This window comes from Mastomys coucha, unplaced genomic scaffold (genome assembly GCF_008632895.1).
Source record: "Mastomys coucha isolate ucsf_1 unplaced genomic scaffold, UCSF_Mcou_1 pScaffold18, whole genome shotgun sequence".
NCBI lineage: Eukaryota > Metazoa > Chordata > Mammalia > Rodentia > Muridae > Mastomys > Mastomys coucha.
Genome location: NW_022196900.1, coordinates 19,971,637 through 19,991,353, shown reverse-complemented (window position 1 = coordinate 19,991,353; position 19,717 = coordinate 19,971,637). Strand labels below are relative to the sequence as shown.

Sequence of the window (19,717 nt, the reverse complement as noted above, 5' to 3'; positions counted from 1 at the left end):
GATGTGGTGGTACATGCCTTTAATCCCAGCACTTGGGAGGCAGAAGCAAGCAGATTTCTGAGTTTGAGGCCAGCCTGGTCTACAGAGTGAGTTCCAGGACAACCAGGGCTACACAGAGAAACCCTGTCTTGAAAAACCAAAAAAAAAAAAAGAAAAGATTTGTTTTTATTTTATGCATATAAGTGTTTTGCTTGCATGCCTGTCTGTATGCCACATATGTTACAGTACCTCTGGAGGTCAGAAGAGGGCTTTAGAACTCTTGGAAGTGGACATATAAACAGTTGTAAGATGTGGGTCCTGGTAGTTCAACTTGGGTCCTTTACAATAGCATCCAATGTTCTTAAGCACTGAGCTATCTCTCTAGCCCTTAATTTCTTTTTTTAAAAAAAGATTTATTTATTTATTTTATGTGAGTACACTGTAGCTGTCTTTAGACACACCAGAAGAGGGCATCAGATCTCATTACAGATGGTTGTAAGCCACCATTTGGTTGCTGGGAATTGAACTCAGGACCTTTGGAAGAGCAGTCAGTGCTCTTAACCACTGAGCCATCTCTCTAGCTCCCCCTTAATTTCTTTATTATAGAGTTTTGGCATTGATTATTTGATTTTGAAATCCCTGGAGAAACACAATTACCTTGGATAAAACCGTGTCCATTTCTTCTACTCCAGCCTCTTTTCAACAAAATTATCATGTTAAACATATTTGAACTCACCAACTTGTATGGATTAAAAGTCAAGATAGAAATATACAAATTAACAATGTACATTATTTTCCATATTAGATTTTCTATCACAAAAATAAATGTTGCTTTATACTTTTATTATTTAGGATCCTTTAAAAAAGAAGTGAATGAAAAGTTTGTGGTTAAGAGACTTTTCTCCTCTTGGCTTGGATGTTTTACCAACATTTAACTTTTATGTTTCTAGATATTGGACTTTGTATGGCATTGAATGGAAGAACTATGTTTTCAGCCTTCAAATATTACGCAATAGACTATTTACATGAGGTATGATGTTACTGGCTTGCTATCCATTTACTATGAATTTTTCTTTTCTTTTTTTTTAAAGGGGTAGCCTGTTGTATGGAGTTGTTTTCCAGGAAGGACATGGGTATTATAATCTTTTTTTAAAGAATTATTTATTTTACGTATATGAGTACACTATAGCTGCCTTCGGACACACCAGAAGAAGGCATCAGATCCCATTACAGATGGTTGTGAGCCACCATGTGGATGCTGTGAATTGAGTTCAAGACCTCTGGAAGGGCAGTCAGTGCTTTTAACTACTGAGCCATCTCTCCAGCCCATGAATTATTCTTGAAGACATATTAGGTATATTCAGTATATGATAGTTGTCAGTAATCCATAGGTTAATCTTTAGTTGTTTTCAGAGTCATTAAAATTACCTTAATTTTTTTACTGTAATTAAAACACTCATTTGTGTATACATGTATGTAAACATGTTTGTGTTTGTATATGTGGGTGGGGGGTATATACTCTTGCCATTGTGTGCATGTAGAGGTTAAGATAACAGCTTTGTAGGAATTGGTTCTGTCTTTCACTGTGTGGGTCTTGGTGGATCAAACTCAGGCCATCAGCCTTGGTGGTAAGTGCCTTCAACCTCTGAAGCCATCTCACCCTAGTTTCAACCTTTAATATTTCTTTAAAAGGCCGCTTTTGTAAGGGACTTTTAAATTAAATTAAAATAATTAAATAGCAAAAATAAGTCTGAAGCTATCTGAAGAAAAACTTTTGGTGAGTTTGAAGGGTGATTATTAAATGAAGTGGTCTTCTTTTAAGAGACATGGGGAATGGTGGCACATGGCTGTAATCCCAGTACTTAGAAAGCTAACACAGCCTAGTGAGGGCTCTGTAGTGATACCCCATCTCAAAAAGAGGAAAGAAACACGTACACAGAAAGAAAGAATGGGCACTAAAGTAATCCTGTTCATTGTTCTTGTGAAAATCACATGTCTCGATGAACCAGATACTTCGTCCATGTAATGGATTATATCATTTGATTACTGTAAGTACTCATGTGTCAAATACTATTATTCTACAGGTTTGAGAGCTTCACAATTAGCGAAATAATGTCCAGAGAAGCTAAGTAGCTTATAAAAATTCCAGGTGTGAATTTCAAGTCCAGGTATATAGTTAATAAATTAGTTGTAGTAGAAGTCAGAAATAACTCATTGTTCTTATAATGTTAATTGACAAGTTAAAATTTCATTTTTTACTATTACATTAACCTGCCCCATCTATGAGCACAAAGATATTCAAGCAAACTAAAACTCTGTTACATTTTATGAGATTAAGAAATACACATAGTCAGCTGGGCAGTGGTGGCGCATGCCTTTAATTCCAGCACTTGGGAGGCAGAGGCAGGCAGATCTCTCAGTTATAGGCCAGTTTATATATATATATATATATATATATATATATATATATATATATATATATATTTATGCTCATAACAGAGAGTCATAAATATGTAGTTATATGCGTAGGTGGTAATTATAACTCAATGTAACATTTATTAATGTGTCGATTACTTACAAAAATGGAGATAGTCGAAAGTCTTCAAAGATTTGTCCTTATTCATGGCGCCATAATTTCTAGCTGGCACGCTGCACTCCTTGGTGTAATACAGATGTGATACTGAGAAATGTCAAATCTTGCAGAAGATGTGGCTTTGTGGCATCAGTGAAGGAGTAGTAAAAGCCACCCAAATAACAGCTGAGGCCTTTATAAAAGTGAGAATGCTTAGCAGACAAGAGAAAGAAAATGATCTGAACATCCAAAGACTCAGAGATCTCTTGCTAATTTAAATTTTTCAACAAGCTATCTTCTTTAATGATCAAAGAAGAAAATGAATGTTGTCTATGTCAACAGATATAATTTATGAAAAAATTATTCCAAAAAGAAAGTATAAACAAAATTTTTAGATAGAAGTTATTTCTTGTAACCTTTTTTAGGTGAAGTGCTAGTGAAGCTCTTTCCTGTTTACATGTGTTGTTGGTCCTCATTTTACATAGACCAAATTAAATATCTTTTATGCCACTTATTCTTGGATGATGATAATATCTTATTTAACATAACACCTTGGGTAACATAAAACATAAAGAAAAACACAATCATTTTTGCCTGTATGTGGCATAATGAATTCCCTGGGAAATCACAGTCACTGGAGAAGACTGAAGAGAGGAGATAATACTTCAGCTGACAGAGACAGGGATAGAACAGCAGCGCTTTTGTCCCTGGGTAGACTGCGGTACTGTGTGGCCACAATGTGACGGTGGAAGGTAGCATGGCTAGAGGAGGGACTAGTCTATTGCCACAGAGTAATGGAAGTAAAGTTGGAAGTCAAGGCTGAGCCAGGGTAGAGTAATCTTTCTTATTCAACTGATAGCATCCTTTCTATACTGTTTGCTTGAGACAGGATCTTGCTATGCAATCCTAGCTGACCTGATACTCAATATGTAGCCCACACTGACTTCAGACTAATCCTCCTTTCTCAGCCTCCAAGGGCTGAGGTTAGAAGCAGCACGACCATGGCCACCTTTAACGACCATTTGAAGAAAGAGTTTTATTCCTTAGGTTTATTTTTGAAATTAGAAGCTTATTTTCAGGTTTTAGCATAGGAAACAAAAGTTACAATAGTGGCATGATACTGGTTAATGGAAGAAAAATCACATTGCAAATTGATATAATCCCCTTTTTTTTAAAGTTAAGCATGTATATATTTTAACCTGCCATAGAAAAAATGTTTGTAAGACAACTTGGTGATATTCTCTATTATGTGGTTAATTTGACATTTTTATAACAAACCTATCACTTTAAAAATTATATCAACTTATGACAATAATATTCTGAATATTGGTAAATAGTATATGTTAAAATTATTTTACTTTTTTATACAGAACACAGTTAAAGAGAGGCTTTACAGAGACGCTTTATTGCTTCAGATCCCTTCATGTTTAAATCAAAATAAAAAAATTATTGATGATAAATATAGGAGTCCATGGACAGGAGGTATGTTTGTTTTCATTTCCTGAAAGTTATTTCTGAGTTCAGTGTGGTAAATTATTCTTTGTGTTATTCTTCTTTGTCAACGTTGAGTGACCATTTGAAATATGATGTACTCTGAAATGAGGTAATTCAGCATGGCTAGATGCTTTCCTCCATATACATAGAAAGGTGAGGATAGGACTTTTCTAAGGGAAAGGGAGGCAAAAGAATCAAGCCTTCCTAAGGCATTGATTATAGGATTGACAGAGAAAGCTGAATGAGGAAGAAGCAAGAAACCATGATGAATATACAAATGGAAGAATTAACGGATTGTAGGTAGTAATCATGTTGACGGTGGAGAGTAGCTCTTTTTTTAAAAGATTTTTTATTTTATTTTGTGTATATGAGTATTTTGGCAACATTAACAGATATGTACACCACATGCATGCCTGGGGCGATAAGTCCCCTGGAACTGGAATTACAGACAGTTGAGCTGCCATGTGAATGCTGGGGATTGAACCTGAGTCCTCTAGAGGAGCAATGCTCTTAACCACTGAGCCATCTCTCTAGCCCTAGAGAGTAGCTTTTATCAGGCTGTGGCTCTGAAAGTAAAGGAAAGAGTTAATAATTTCTTCCTCTTTTAAAAAAAATAACTAAACCAGAAGAAACTTAACTAACAGCTGCCAGATTTTACTGGGTACTTGCAATATGTCAGTCACTGTTCTAATTAATTTCAGTATCTCATCATGTTAAAATTTTTACAACACTATTATGAAATAGCTATAGTTCCCAGTTCATATTTAAAGAGGCAGATTTACAAAGGTTATGAGATTTACTCAAGATCATGAAGTAGCAGCACAAGGCTTACAATCTAGCCTGAGTGATTCCCAGATGTGTTTCTACCACTGCCGTGTTTTTTCCATGGGACGTGGATAAAGATGTAACATAATCAACGTGACAAACCTAGGCAGAAGTAACACTGAGAGAAACTCTGACTAGGATACTACTACTGCGTATGGTAGACTATGCAGTTGCATATTCTGACAAAAGAATACAATGTCCCTCTTCTTAAGGAATCAAGGATTTAATTTGAAAAGTAATCTATAGATGTATAAAATTTTAATATAAAGCTATATATAATTATTACCAGAGTTCTACAAGCCATATTAGGGACTTTTAAGGAGAGCATATAAGAATGAACTGGGGTGCTTAATGAAGGCCTTATGAGGCAGATCATGAACTGTTGAACAGGATTATCTGGGATCATGGCAGTGTCTAAGCAAAGAGAAGCTGTGAAAAGGAGGGAATTATTGATACATTCAAATGATATTTTCTTGACTGTGATTGAGATAAGGGCAAGCAGAATCAGATAGCACTTTGAAAAAGTAATTATACTCGTGAATAAGTGAAGATAACTCCATAATAAAAATGAGGGATGTTTGGCTTTCCTCTGTTAAGTGTAAAAGGATATTTTAGAAGCTAATGTTGACTGTTCCTTTTTAGCCTCAGCTATTCCAGTTCCAGGAATGACAGATAATTCAGTCTTGGAGCAGTGGAGAACAAGGTTCTGTGTGGAGAATGTTCTTGAGAAGTATGTATCCTGAATCTCAAATTCTCTTTATCTATAGAAGACAGACAGTAAGCTACTCAGACACCTGAAAATCCCTTTGCTTCCCACACATTTTCTTCTTTAGTCTGAAGAAAGCTCTGGCTTCAAGCACAAAGAAGAGGCTAATTGGAAGTTATTTATAGCCTCTTTTATCCTTCCTCATTTACCACAGTTTAATTATTACTCTCTTCATTGATGTTACAAAAGATACTCAGAATTAACCAGTGGCATCATATTTTTAGTTACTATGTCAATCTTCTGAACTAAGTTTATTAATCTATATTAATATTAAAACCTCCTCTAGTAAAACGCGAAGTTGGGACCATTTTCTAATGTATCCTATCAATATTATTTATTATCAGTTCAGTCACCCTTCAGATATTTGCATATTTATATGTTTATACTAGCTAGAAAACAAGCAAAGGTATAGCTATGCATTCAAGGAACAAAGCACCCAATCACTGAGCAGAGCATACTGGCAGAAGAAGGTGTGTGGAGCAATGAGAAGGTACGTGTCCTCCTGTGCATGGAATCCGGAAGCTGCAGCTTTCAGTATTGAGCCAAATTCATTGCTTCACTTCATTCACAATGTGCATCAGACAAGGAGATGTTTTTGTTATTATTCATATTTTCAAACTTTATAATTTAAATATTTTTTAATTTTAATTTTATTTTTTACTTATTCACTCTACATCCTGCTCACTGCTTCCTCCTAGTCACCCGCTCCCATAATCCTTCCCCCATCCTCTCCTCCCCTTCTCCTCTGAGTGGGTGGGGGCCTCACTGTGTATGCCCACACTCTGGCACTTCAAGTCTCTGTGAGGCTAGGCACATCCTCTCCCACTGAGACCAGACAAGGCAGCCCAGCTAGAAGAACATATCCCATGGACAGGCAACAGCTTTTGGGATACCCCCCAATTTCTGTTGTTTGGGACCCACATGAAGATCAAGTTGCACATCTGCTACATATGAGCAGGGAGGCCTAGGACCAGCCCATGTGTGTTCTTGGGTTGGTGGTTCAGATTCTGAGAGCCCCAAGAGTCTAGGTTAGTTGACTCTGTCTGTCTTCCTGTGGAGTTTCTATCCCCTTTGAAGCCCAATTTAAATATTTCTTAATTGTAATAAAAATAAATGACAAAACCCCCACCACATTTACTTATATGGATTATATCCAGATTTCACTTATCTATATTCTAAATCATAGTCTGCTATATGCATATACCATACTTACTTACCTGTTCATTAGGACCGACATTAAGGTTGTTTTTTTCTTTTCGCATTTGTGAGTAATTCTGCTGTTAACATTCACATTCAGGTTTTTGTGTAAACAGTTATGTAGGATTGGAATTACTGGGTCATGAAATACCTCTAACTATAACCCACATTGTTTTTTGTTTGCTTGTTTGTTTATAGTTTATTGATTTAGACCCTGAGTTTGATTATTTCTCATTGTCTACTCTTTTTGGGTGTGATTTCTTTTTGTCCTATTTCTTCCAAGTGTGCTGTTAAGTTACTAGTATGAGATCTTGTCACATATATATGTGCACTTAGCTCTTTCCTTGTTTTTTAAAAGATTATTTATTTATTATATATAAGTACACTGTAGACACACTAGAAGAGGGCATCAGACCTCATTATAGATGTGGTTTCTGGGATTTGAACTCAGGACCTCTGGTAGAGCAGTCAGTGCTTTTAACTGCTGAGCCAACTCTCCAGCCCAGCTCTTTCCTCTTAAAACTGCCTTCATTGTGACATACATATTTTGGTATGTTGAGTATTCACTTTCATTTAACCCTAGAAAGCCTTTAATTTCTCAATTTCTGTCTTGACCTATTTTTCTTTACTTTCTTTTTTTTTTTTTTTCTTTTCTGAGAAAGGGTTTTTCTGTGTAGTTCTGGCTGTCCTGGAACAAGCTCTGTAAACTAGGCTGGTCTCAAACTCAGAAATCTGCCTGCCTTTGCCTCCCAAGTGCTGGGATTAAAGTTGTGCACCAACACTGTCCCATGTTTACTTTGTTTTTCAAGATAGGGTTTCTCTGTGTAACCCTGGCTGTTCAGAAACTCACTCTGTAGACCAGGCTGGCCTCAAACTTACAGAGCTCTGCCTATCTCTCTGCCTCCCAAATGCTGAGATTAAAGGCATGCACCACCCACCACACCCGGGTCTTGCCTCGTTTTTTCATTCAGTAGTGAGTCTGAAAGCTTTTTGTTGTCTCTGTCCAGCTTGATATTCAGTATGTGTGTTCAATTTTGGAGAAAGTTTTACAAGGTATTGAGAAGAAAGATATATTCTTTTGTGTTTGGGTGAAATGTTCTGTAAATATCTCAGGTTTATTTGGTTTATAACATCCATTAGCTCTAGCATTTCTGTTTAGTTTTTGTATGGATGACCTTTTACTAATTGGTGAGAATAGAGTATTGAAGTCCCTCACTACCAGTGTGTGAGGGATCAATATGTGATTTAAACTATAGTAGTATTTCTTTTATGAACCTGGATGCCCTTGTGTTTGTGGCATAGATGTTAAGAATTACAATGTTCTGTTGTAGAAAATTGTAGTCCCAATCCAGGGTTTCTACCCTGCCTTTGACTATTTAGTTCCCAGAAAAAAAGACACACACACAACCTTTATATTTACAATAAGCCTTAAGCAGCACAAGAGCTGGACAGATATCTACTCTCTATGCTATTAGAATCTTTCCTATCAATAACCCTGAGTTATTACTTACTATGATTCATCTGGGCTGCTCTTGACTCCAATTGGCCAGCCCTCAGAGCCACATTTTCACGACTCACCTAACCCATGGTGGCGGTTTCTCTCTCCTCCTCATCTTCTTCTCCCTCCCATGTGGTTCTTCTCCATCCCCCATGCCCAGGACCCTTAAACCCCGCCTCTGTCTTGTCTGCCCAGCTATTAGCTATCGGCATCTTTTTTCACCGATCAAAAATAACTTGGGAGAAATGTCATACAGTGTCACTTGGGTCTACCCACAAACTCTCTTGTCTTTTGGACAACCAAGTCTTAGGTTATTAGCATTAGGATACAAGCAGCATCAGGCCAACCCACTAAAATGTCCTGTTGGTGGATTTTTCCTTTGATGAGTATGTAGTGTCTTTCTCCATTTCTGCTGATTAGTTTTGAAGTCTGTTTTGTCAGATACTAAGATGGCTACACCAGCTTGCTTCATAGGTCCATTTCCTTGAAGTATCTTTTCTACCCTTTTACCCTTAGGTAATAACTATCCTTGAAGTAAAGATGCCTTTCTTGGTGCAACAGAAGGATATATCCTCTTTTTTCATCTATACAGTTGGTCTGTCTTTTTATTGGGAAATTGAGACCATTTGTGTTGAGATATATCAATGAGCAGTACTTGTTGATTCCTGTTACTTTGCTCTTGTGATGTGTGTGTGTGTGTGTGTGTGTGTGTGTGTGCGCGTGTGTACACACACTCTCACATGTGTTTCCCCACTTTTAGTTTGCTGGTCTGGGATTACTTATACCTTGTGTTTTCTTAGATGTAGTTAACTTCTTTAGGTTGGAGTTTGCTCTCTAGCACCTTCTTTGGGGCTGGATTTATTGCTTAAATTTGGTTTTATCAAGGAATATCTTATGACCATCTATTGTGATTGAGATTTTGTTATTGAGATTGGTTATAGAGTAGTCTAGGCTAGCTAGCTGAGAGTCTGTAGGACATCTGTCTAGGCCCTTCTGGCTTTTAGAGTCTCTATTGAGAAGTCAACTATTATTCTAATAGGTCTGCCTTTATATATTACTTGGTATTTTTCCCTTGCAGCTTTTAATATTCTCTTTCTTTTCTGTATGTTTAATGTTTCAATTATTATGTGCCAAGGGAACTTTCTGGTCCAGTCTATTTGGTGGTCTTTATACTTCTGCTTTGATAGACATTCTCCTTCTATAGGTTAGGAAAGTTTTCTTCTATGATTTTGCTAAAAATATTTTCAGTGCCTTTGACCTGGGTTTCTTCTTCTTCTGTTCCTATTATTCTTAGATTTTTTTTATAGTGCCCCAGATTTTCTGGATGTCTTCTAACAAATTTTTTTCCTTCTTTTTAGCTTTAACATTTTCTTTAATAAGATATCTATTTCTTTTAGTGTGTCCTCCTCACTCGAGATTCTCTCTTCCATATCTTGTATTCTGTTGAGAGTTACTTCTTGAGGTTCCTGTTTGAGGTCCTAAATTTTTCATTTCCAGATTTCCTTCAGATTGGGTTTTCTTTATTGATTCTGTTTCCACTTTCAAGTCTTGAACTATTTTGTTCGTTTCTTTCTACTGTTTGTGTTTTTATAAATTTCTTTGAGAGATTTATTCATTTTCTCTTTAAAGAGCTCTATCATATTCATAAAGGTACTTTTAAGGTCTTTTTCTGGTGTTTCAGTTATATTGGAATACTCAGGGCATACTGGTAGGGTTGCTAGGCTCTAATGGGGACATAGTATCCTAGCATGTATTTGTATTTTTATGCTGGTATCTAGGCATCATAATTTTGGGAATATCTTAATTCTAGGTGCTGATATCTGGTCTTGTTTTGTCTATGTTGGGTGGGTGTTTTGTTCCTGGGTTTCTGTTGCTATCTCTGATGCTTAGGAGAGTGTGATTGGTGTCTGTATTGCCTTGTAGGAATTTTTCTGAGATCCTGATAGGTATGGTGACTAGGGATTCCAGGTAAAATATGTTTCTAGGTATCAAGAGGTGAGACTTAGGAATGTAGATAGAATAGGAGGGAGTAGGGCTGAGGGAGTCTGCAAGAGGCAGAAAAGCAGAGTGTTCCATAGGATCTACTTAGTCCTCTGGGAATGGGGACAGGAGAGGTCACATCAGGTAGTCTACAGATCTAGGGATGAGACTGAGGGATTGGGCTTGGAGGAATGGAGGGAAAGGTGAAGCTCTGCAGTTAGCCTGCTTGCTCCCCTGGCCTGAGAGACTTAAGGGTTCCCAGGGAGCTGGGAGTTGGAGGCTGGGTACAGCAGGTGATTTGCTACAGGGCTGGGGATAAAACTGGGGCACTGGATGTGAGGGAACTGAGGAGGAGGTGAAGATATGGGGTTTTGGGGTGGCCTGTGGGTTCCCAGAGTGTTCCTACTTGGGCTTGGGGCCTGGGATAAAGCAATGAGGAAAGTGGGTTAGGAGGAGAAGATCAGTGTGATATTGAAGAACAGGCATTGAATATAAAATACAATGAAAGTTTGGCAATGAGTGACAAAAGTTGCAAATAAAAATAAATCTATCTAACTTCTCCAAAATTTCTTCTGTTTTTAGGAAATATATTTTTGGAAAATGATTAAATAAGCATATATAAATGGTCCTTGTATTATTGCTCATAGTAACAGTCATAAAAAATATAAACCTTACAGAGAAACCCTGTCTCGAAAAACAAAAAACAAAGCAAAATATATATATAAACTTCCAGTAAAGGAGAACTGGTTAAATAAATGACAGTTTATTAAATATAGTAGCTTTCAATCAGTTTAACAGGGTACTTGAAGTAATTAAGTTAAAAAAGATTTTGGTCTGCAATTTTGAGTTTCTGGGCATAATCAATTGATTTGGGCCTGTGGTGAGCCAGCACACTGGCAAGAACACACGGTGGAGCAGCTGCACTCAGCTCATGGGCCAGAAAGGGCCAGAGCCCTGCTGTCCCATTTAAGGATAGACTCAGTTCCAGACATCTCTCAACCAGTGCTATCCTTTATATGCTTGCTGCCTCCCACTAGTGCCACTCGGGGAACCAAGCCTTTAACACAGGCCTTTGGGAAGTTATGTAAGATCCAAAGTATAGCAGTGATATGTGGAATTCTGGTCTTCTCCCACAAATATAAAGTCTATGGTGAACATGTGAACAGACCCATTATCACAGCTCAGTAGGAAAAAAAACATTATGGAATACCATGTATGTGAATATTGTGTAATTCTGTTTAAAATTCTCAGTAAATTTAAATAATTTTGCATTCCTTTCAAGTGGTGGGGCTACAGATAATTTTTCTTAGTGTCCACTGGAATTTGGCAAATTTTCCTGGATGAACATATACTGTTTATTAATAAAAATGTTTTAGTATAGAGATAAAATCAGATACAGATAAAATCAATACTTTTATATTGCAGAAGAACAGTTACAGGAATGATGATTAATGGCAGATTTGAGGAAATTGTTCCAAGTTCCAATCCAAACTCTCCACCTGGAATAGAGAATGATAAGTCGTTCCCCAGTAAGGACTACATAGATGACTTTATTCCTGTCAAGTGCTCCCTGTACTTCCCAGGTGTGAAAGTGGAACACCAAGGTAGGAATGATAAAGTGTTTCTACTAATCCTACTAATATACAGAATTTCATGTCTGTAAGCTTTTGCTCAGTTGCATTTTAAATATGTTTATTTTATTAAAAGTATCTGCCTACATGACTGTAAGTCTGACTTTTGCCGTGCTAACAGTATTTTTTCTTTTGTGTTAATATACATTTCACAAATGGATTTCTTTTAGTTTAAGTTTACTGAAACTCAAAATAACCTACAGATTCAATCCTGATATGTTCCAGCATATTCTTGTAATACAATCGGCTCTGGGTCCAGATCGTGTGATAGGACATTAAGTTTTGGATTCTAAAGTTATGTCTGTATGTTATTTCTGAAAACACCCTAAAGATACTCAGTCTTACCTAATATATGTGAAAGTGAACCTCGAATCAGAGATAGAGTTGTGGTCATACAAGACCAAGAAATACACCAGGTTTTAAAAAGTTGTTGTCAGTATTAACTAAAATTATGTTTTATACAAACTCTTTTCCAAATCTCCTCTCTAGCTGGCTGAGTTCTTTAAATATTGCTGAGAACTGGCTTTCATGTATTATGATGGCCTATTCTGTGTTTAATGACAAAATTTGAAGACCTGTTATATAATTGTTCCTGCTGTTTAAGAAATGCTATAGCCGGGAGTGCTGTAATCCTTAAATCCAGCACCTTTAATTCCAGATGCAGGTGGATCTTGTGAATTCAAGGCCCATCTGGTCTACATAGTGAATTCCAGGATAGCCAGGACTACATAGAGAAACCCTGACTCAAAAAAAAAAAAATTACTATAGCTAGGTTACATTATGGTTATTTTATGTTCTGCCATGTAGTTTGGGGAAAATTGTCATTGAGGCTTGAGTGTAGATTATGGTTTTAATTTTCCTTTATAATTTCTTTTTCTTGATTTATTATCAAAACTTCTTATAAAATTTGTGAAGATGAAAAACATATTTATATTATATTATACATGTATGTAGGATATTTATAAAACTAACAAGCTATGCACATTGAGCTGTTATTATCCTCTGGCAACTATAAGCCATTGTTGGATAAAATCAATTAAGAGAAAATAATACTTAACTTACTTTCCATTTGTGTCTTTTATCATAGATTTCACTTTATTATCTTTGTAATCTATTTTTTTTGTAGTAATATATTGTTTTAGTTTGGGTTTCCATTCCTGTGAACAAACACCACGATCAAGGGAACTCTTTTTTTTTTTTTTAAGATTTATTTATTTATTTTATATCTATGAGTACACTGTAGCTGTACAGATGGTTGTGAGCCTTGATGTGGTTGTTTAGGGCCTCTGCTCGCTCCGGTCAACCCTACTTGCTCAGCCCCTGCTCGCTCCAGCCCAAAGATTTATTTATTATTATAAATAAGTGCACTGTAACTGTCTTCAAACACACCAGAAGAAGGTGCCATATCTCATTACGGATGGTTGTGAGCCACCACGTGGTTGCTGGGATTTGAACTCAGCACCTTCGGAAGAGCAGTCAGTCCTCTTACCCACTGAGCCATCTCACCAGCCCCAAGGGGAACTCTTATAAAGGAAAATATTTAATTGGGGCTGGCTTACAGGTTCAGAGGTTCAGTCCATTATCATCATGGCAGGAGCATGGTAGTGTCTAGGCAGACTTGGTGCTAGAGGAGCCAAGAGTTCTACATCTTGATCCATCTTCTGCAGGCATTCAGCGGGGAGGGTCTCTTCTACACTGGGCAGAACATTTCTAGTTATTTCACTGAGGTTAATCTTAGAGATAGAAATATTTCACAGATTTTGTTCTTAACTTTAGCACTGCTTGTGTAGCATGAGAATACTTTACTCATTCCAGCCTTGTAGTCACTGGGTACACATAAACCAATGTGATGGGGATAATGTATATTTTACTTGCATCTTTAAAAGTTATTAGTGAGCTGGGCAGTGGTGGTGCACGCCTTTAATCTCAGCACTTGGGAGGCAGAGGCAGGTGGATTTTTGAGTTCAAGGCCAGCCTTGTCTATAGAGTGAGTTCCAGGACAGCCAGGTCTACACAGGGAAACCCTGTCTCAAAAAACAAAACAGAACAAAAAAAACCCAAAAAACAAAATGTTATTAGTGTGTATTGGCTATTTGTACCTTTTTCTTTTGTAAAATGATTCTTATTTTATATTGCATATATTTTTATATGCAAAGACACCAACAATTCCAAATGCATTAACTTTCATCTGTTTAGTTCTGCTGCTGTTCTCCTTTGTTGATTCTAGCACTGCATTTGTGCTTAGAAAAATGTCTCTTTATTATATAACTTTTCCATTGTTTAAGATTTGTTTGTTGTCTACGGCCATACCACCCTGCACGCACTCGATCTCGTCTGATCTCTGAAGCTAAGCAGGGTTGGGCCTGGGTAGTACTTGGATGGGAGACCACCTGGGAATACCAGGTACTGTAGGCTTTAAAAAATAATAAATAAATAATTTAATTAAAAAAAATTTGTTTGTTTTGAGACAAGGTCTTCTATGTAGCCATGGCTGGTCTAGAACTCACTTTGTAGACCAAAATTCACAGAAATCTATCTGCCTCTGCCTTCTGAGTATTGGGATTTTAGGTATGTTCCATGGCACCTCACTCTTTTTTTAATGTTTTATATAATTTTATTTCAGTTTTTAATGTTTAAAAACTAGGGATATTTTTTAAAAATGTTTAAACATTTTGATATTTGTTCCAGTATCATTTAGCTAAGAGTCTTTCCCTATTAGAAATGGTGCTTATATTAAATGATAAATTCTTACTTGAGTTGAATTCTAGGTTGTCTATTGTTTTATATATTATGTTAGTATCACCTAATTTAAGCTCTTATATACCTGTGACGTATGTTAACTGTCTCTTGGTTGGTTTTTCCCCTGACTTCGTGTATTTATTTGTCTAGATTTACTTTGTAGTCACTTTCCCAAAAAGTTCTAAATAACAACTGTTGGAAAATCAGTGTTAGATCCTTTAATTTATTTTTTTATTTTTGGTTTTTTTGAGACAGGGTTTCTCTGTGTAGCCCTGGCTGTCCTGGAACTCACTCTGTAGACCAGGCTGGCCTCGAACTCAGAAATCTGCCTGCCTCTGCCTCCCAAGTGCTGGGATTAAAGGCATGCGGCCATCACTGCCCAACCCCTTTAAAATGTTTTGGTTAGTTTTCCTGGCTTTGGGGGTTGGGGGTGGGGAATCATTTATCTTGCCTTTTATTTAATATTTAATATGAGTTGTTGTTTAAGATCCTCAACAGTATTCATTAAGAAATGATCACTGTCATAATATATACTCACATCTTAAGTAACTCACACTGGTTTTGTCTGTTTAACTTGGGTTTCCTAAGTGGACAGAAGTAACTCTTGTAAAGTTTCCTGCCACCAAGCCTGTCACCAAGTTTCCTGCTTCTTTCATAACTAACCACTTTGCATTTCCTGCTTATCATTTGTCTACAATAGAGTAATACAGTAATGAGCAAACATGCTTGCTGTAGATGGAGTAAGAACTTCAGGTGATACACTACCGTTGTACTTGTATAACTTGTATAAGGAAGGGACCATCCCTTGTAAAAAACAGCCTTTGTCTAACAGCATTGGTTGTGGAGATTTTCTGACCTCTAGTGGCTGCATCAGAAATGGTAGTTGAATTGAAGGGACTGAAAAGGTATAGGAATGCTAAGGGACATAAGATGTCCCCATGGAGCATATATATCTGAATGCGACTTTATTTGAGGTAACAGGCTCAAAGCTTGTGTTTTAAAGGATTACAAGGTGATGGAATATAAACCTATGACATTTCACTCTTAACATGACTTCATTGGTATTTGCATAATGGTTGGATGACATGAATAAACCACCCTTAATATTCTCAGATAAACCCTGAAATTGGCAGGAACTTAAATGACTTGGACGGTCACCTAAGAGACTGGTTTATGTTACAAGTTCTTCTTGTATACCTGTACCTTGGCACAGAAAAGGGATGCTCTGAGCTGCTTGTCTTCTGTTGGATATTGATTAGGCACGTGTATATCACTTATGTAGTTAGTCATGAGAGACATCACTGCCTGAAAACTACATACTGTTCCGCTCTTGAAACCGACTGCCCCACTTAACTGCAAGACTTCTGTTTAGAACAAGAGATCTGTCCATTCTCCACACTCAAGGAGGCTTTCATGTTGGAGACGTTGGCTTTCCGAGTGCTTCTTTCTCTAAGCATACTCTAAGCATTCTTTCTCTTTTTGCTGAGAAATTTATTGAAGAAGGGACCAGTTTAATGTTCCCATCCAAGACTCATACAAGTAGCCAAGAGTCTAAAGTAACCCAAACATAGAAAGCTAGGGTAGAAAGGAAATTTTATGTCCCTAGTTAATACTACCAGCAGTGTTTTTAACATGTAAACTATATCATACTTTCCAAGTAGATGTTCCAGTATACAGTTTTCACTATAATTAACCATGTATTCACCTTGTATGGGTAACTTTATCATGATGGAGTCTGTGATTTCATGTGTGTGCTCATATCCATTCATTGTATGTCCTTAAAGATTAAATGATGCAGAGAACAGAAAACCAGACTCTGCTAGAGTCCAGTATTTTTATTGCTTTAAACTTATAGTGCTATTTTAAAAAAAGATACTTCCCTCAGTTGGTGAAGCCAGTCTTTGTTGATAAAGTATATGTCACTTTAATGCAACTCTTTCAGAACATTTGTCTTTGTTTCCATGTGCTAAAAAATACTACGTTTTATTGAAATTTTCCTTTGGTCTGGGTACCACATTCTGTGTTTTATATACATAGTATTCTAGAGAACTTAATGATTTCAGTGTGTTTGAAGAATCTGTTAATATTTAACATCTAGGACTCTGATATAACTATTAGATTTTTAATTCCTTATTTCTTCTCAGGATTACTTATTGATGAGGAAATGATTTTTAGGAGTAAAACAATGGACAATCATCTACCGACTGTGGATAGTCTCTTGAGAAGACTAAAGCTCTATCTGGTGAAGGATCCGTTTTTAGATTTCAAGGCAGAGCTCTCGCGAGAGGATAATTTCACGTATGTAATCCCCGGTCCTATAAGTGCTTTGATACCAGAGAACATCCTGTGTACAGCCACAGGGTTAGATGCTGTTGGTAAGGGTCCCATGGCTTCTTCTCAACTTACAGGAGAGGCTTTGTGTGTTTAGATTGGCAATGCTTATTAAATGTTTTTAGTAAGTATTAATTAATCTTGTTTGATTTTTGATTTAAGGGAGTGTCTCTCTGATCAAGAACGTTTGGAACCTTTTGTAAGAGATTTCCATATGGCCGAGGAGACCTTTTGTAAGGAGAAACTAGTATGTTTCAATAGAATCATAATACTTGCTTTCAGTAATGTATTTATAGAAGTAAGGAAGCATACCTTTATAAGTTTTAGTAATTTACTTTAACTGTTTACAACTATCATATGAAAAAATTTTAATGCTAGGTTGAATATGTGTCAATTATGGAGTCAAATTTACTTCTCAATAATGAGTCTCAGCAATGGCTAAGGTTGAAGTTGGATCCTACCCAATTGTAGCCTGACTTATGGTCTAGTAGGCAGTCCAGGTACAGCGAATTTTCAAACCTCTTTTAGTAATTTTAATCACTGTACTTGGTATAGAAATTTAAGTAGTTAAAGTTTAAAAATTATAAGCTAAATCCTACTAGAATTCTAATTTAAATGCACATATAATGTTTTGTGGACAAGTGAAACATTTTATATACTGGGTTTTTCGTCAAGCTTTCAGAATGTATACATACAAGGCAGTCAAGGTGCTCCAAGGGTTTTTTTTTTACAGATAAAATGTGAACAGCTTGGTAAAGATATTAATTTGCTTTTTGAATTCTTGACTCCATCTGCTATCACCTCTCTTGTTAATTCTGAGTAGTGCAGTCTCACATGTTGAAGAATATTGTCTGTGAGGGTGAGAGAAAAATACAGCCCGTGGGGTGCCGCAGAGATGAGCTCTATTCTATCACATCAATTCAGTTTGTGCTACTTTTCTTTCTTTTTTTTTTTTTTTTTAAGATTTATTTATTTATTTATTTTATATGAGTACACTGTCGCTGTCTTCACACCAGAAGAGGGCATCAGATCCCATTACAGATGGTTGCAAGCCACCATATTGTTGCTGGGAATTTAACTCAGGACCTCTGGAAGAGCAGTCAGTGCTCTTAACCACTGAGCCATCTCTCCAGCCCCAGCTACTTTTCTATCTCTTATTTTCTGTGCTAATTCTTTTTAGTTTATATTTTCTAAATTTTATTTTATTAACTACAAGGAAGATACATACACATTTTTGGTGCCTTTGTTTCTTTTCTTTTTATTTATTATTTATTTATTTGAATATTTTATGTATTTTCATTTCAAATGTTATCCCCCCTTTCCCAGTTTCTCCTCTGGAGCCCCCCTATACCATCCCTCCTCCCCCTGCTTCTATGAGGGTTCTCTCCCTCCAAACCACCCACTCCCACCTCACCACCCTGGCATTCCTTACACTGGGGAATCAAGCCTTCACAGGACCAAAGGCCTTTCCTCCTATTGACGCCAGACAATGCCATCTTCTGCTACATATGGGACGGGAGCCATGGGTCCTACTATGTGTCCTCTGTGGTTGGTGGTTTAGTTCCTGGGAGCTCACAAACACATTTAGAGATACTGTATGTCACTAAAGTCATAGAAATTATAAAAAAGATTACTCAAGAAAGAGATTGCCTTTCTTGAAAAAAAAAAAAACCTATTTTTGATTCTGCCTAACTTCTATTTTTTGAAAGTCTATATAGCATTTGAGACAGAATATGACTTAAGTTTAAATTTTAGTGTGCCATTTAAGCAAACATACCATTTAGGAATTAAATGTATTTACTTAGAAATATTCTGTAAAAATTTTAAATGTTATATTATTTCAGCCACCAGTTTTTCCTTCTGGGTTTAAATCCTTGAAATCTACAAATCTCAAACAAGAAATTCTAATTCTACTACCATCAAAACTGAAGGACCCATTAAACTCGATACCGAAAATAATGGACTCTGTAGATGAAAGTGAACGTTTCAAAAGAGGTGAGAGTTCACTTAGAAATGTGTTATTTGTAAAAACTACTTGTGCTGGGCATGATGGTGCATTCCTTTAGTCCCAGCACTTGGGAGGCAGAGGCAAGCCAATCTCTGTGAGTTCAAGTCCAGCCTGGTCTACAAATCAAGTTCCAGGATAGCCAGGGCAGTTGTACAGAGAAATCCTGTCTCAAAAAATAACAAAACAAAACAAAAAACTGCTTGTTATTGAAGTTCTTATTTACTAAGATACTTTACTGAGATGTCCTGAGTTACCTGATGAAGTCCTAGGTCATTGCCATCAGAGTCTTGTCCCATTTCCACTTTTTTTCTGGTGTTGGATTTTGAGTCAAAGCTTTTGTGTGCTAGACAGGTATTCTAATGCTGAGTTACATTCCTGAGGTCCAACTTAGATTTGGTTATTCTGGAATTTAGTAAAATGTAACCATACAACATGTGATGTTCTTGTGGCTGGTCTCCTTCACTTACCATAATTTTTCAAACTTATTTATATCTATATCAGTGCTTCATTGATTTTTATAGCCAAATAATATCCCATTATAGAGATATTTTCTCACATTTAATTTACTCATGGTGCATCTGTTGACAGACATTTGAATTATTTATATGCTTTAGTGTTATAAATGCTAATTTTTTTTCTTTTGGTTTTTTGAGACAGGGTTTCTCTGTGTAGCCCTGGCTGTCCTGGAACTCACTCT

At 36.6% G+C, this 19,717-nt stretch overlaps 1 protein-coding gene and 1 non-coding gene across 4 annotated transcripts in view; both read left to right on the top strand.

Moving 5' to 3' along the window:
• Shoc1 (shortage in chiasmata 1) overlaps positions 1–19,717 on the top strand; it is an 87,745-nt gene that overhangs the window by 3,017 nt on the left and 65,011 nt on the right. For all 3 annotated transcript variants that reach the window (XM_031377531.1, XM_031377530.1, XM_031377529.1), the window contains exons 2-8: positions 930–1,009; positions 3,922–4,033; positions 5,513–5,600; positions 11,737–11,915; positions 16,826–16,979; positions 17,175–17,259; positions 18,857–19,007. In XM_031377531.1, coding sequence (XP_031233391.1) covers positions 944–1,009; positions 3,922–4,033; positions 5,513–5,600; positions 11,737–11,915; positions 16,826–16,979; positions 17,175–17,259; positions 18,857–19,007 — 835 coding nt within the window. In that variant the 5' untranslated portion in view covers positions 930–943. The remainder of the gene's footprint in view (positions 1–929; positions 1,010–3,921; positions 4,034–5,512; positions 5,601–11,736; positions 11,916–16,825; positions 16,980–17,174; positions 17,260–18,856; positions 19,008–19,717) is intronic.
• LOC116097185 lies at positions 14,239–14,357 on the top strand. The gene has a single exon (XR_004121247.1). It is a non-coding gene; the product is annotated as a 5S ribosomal RNA (ribosomal RNA).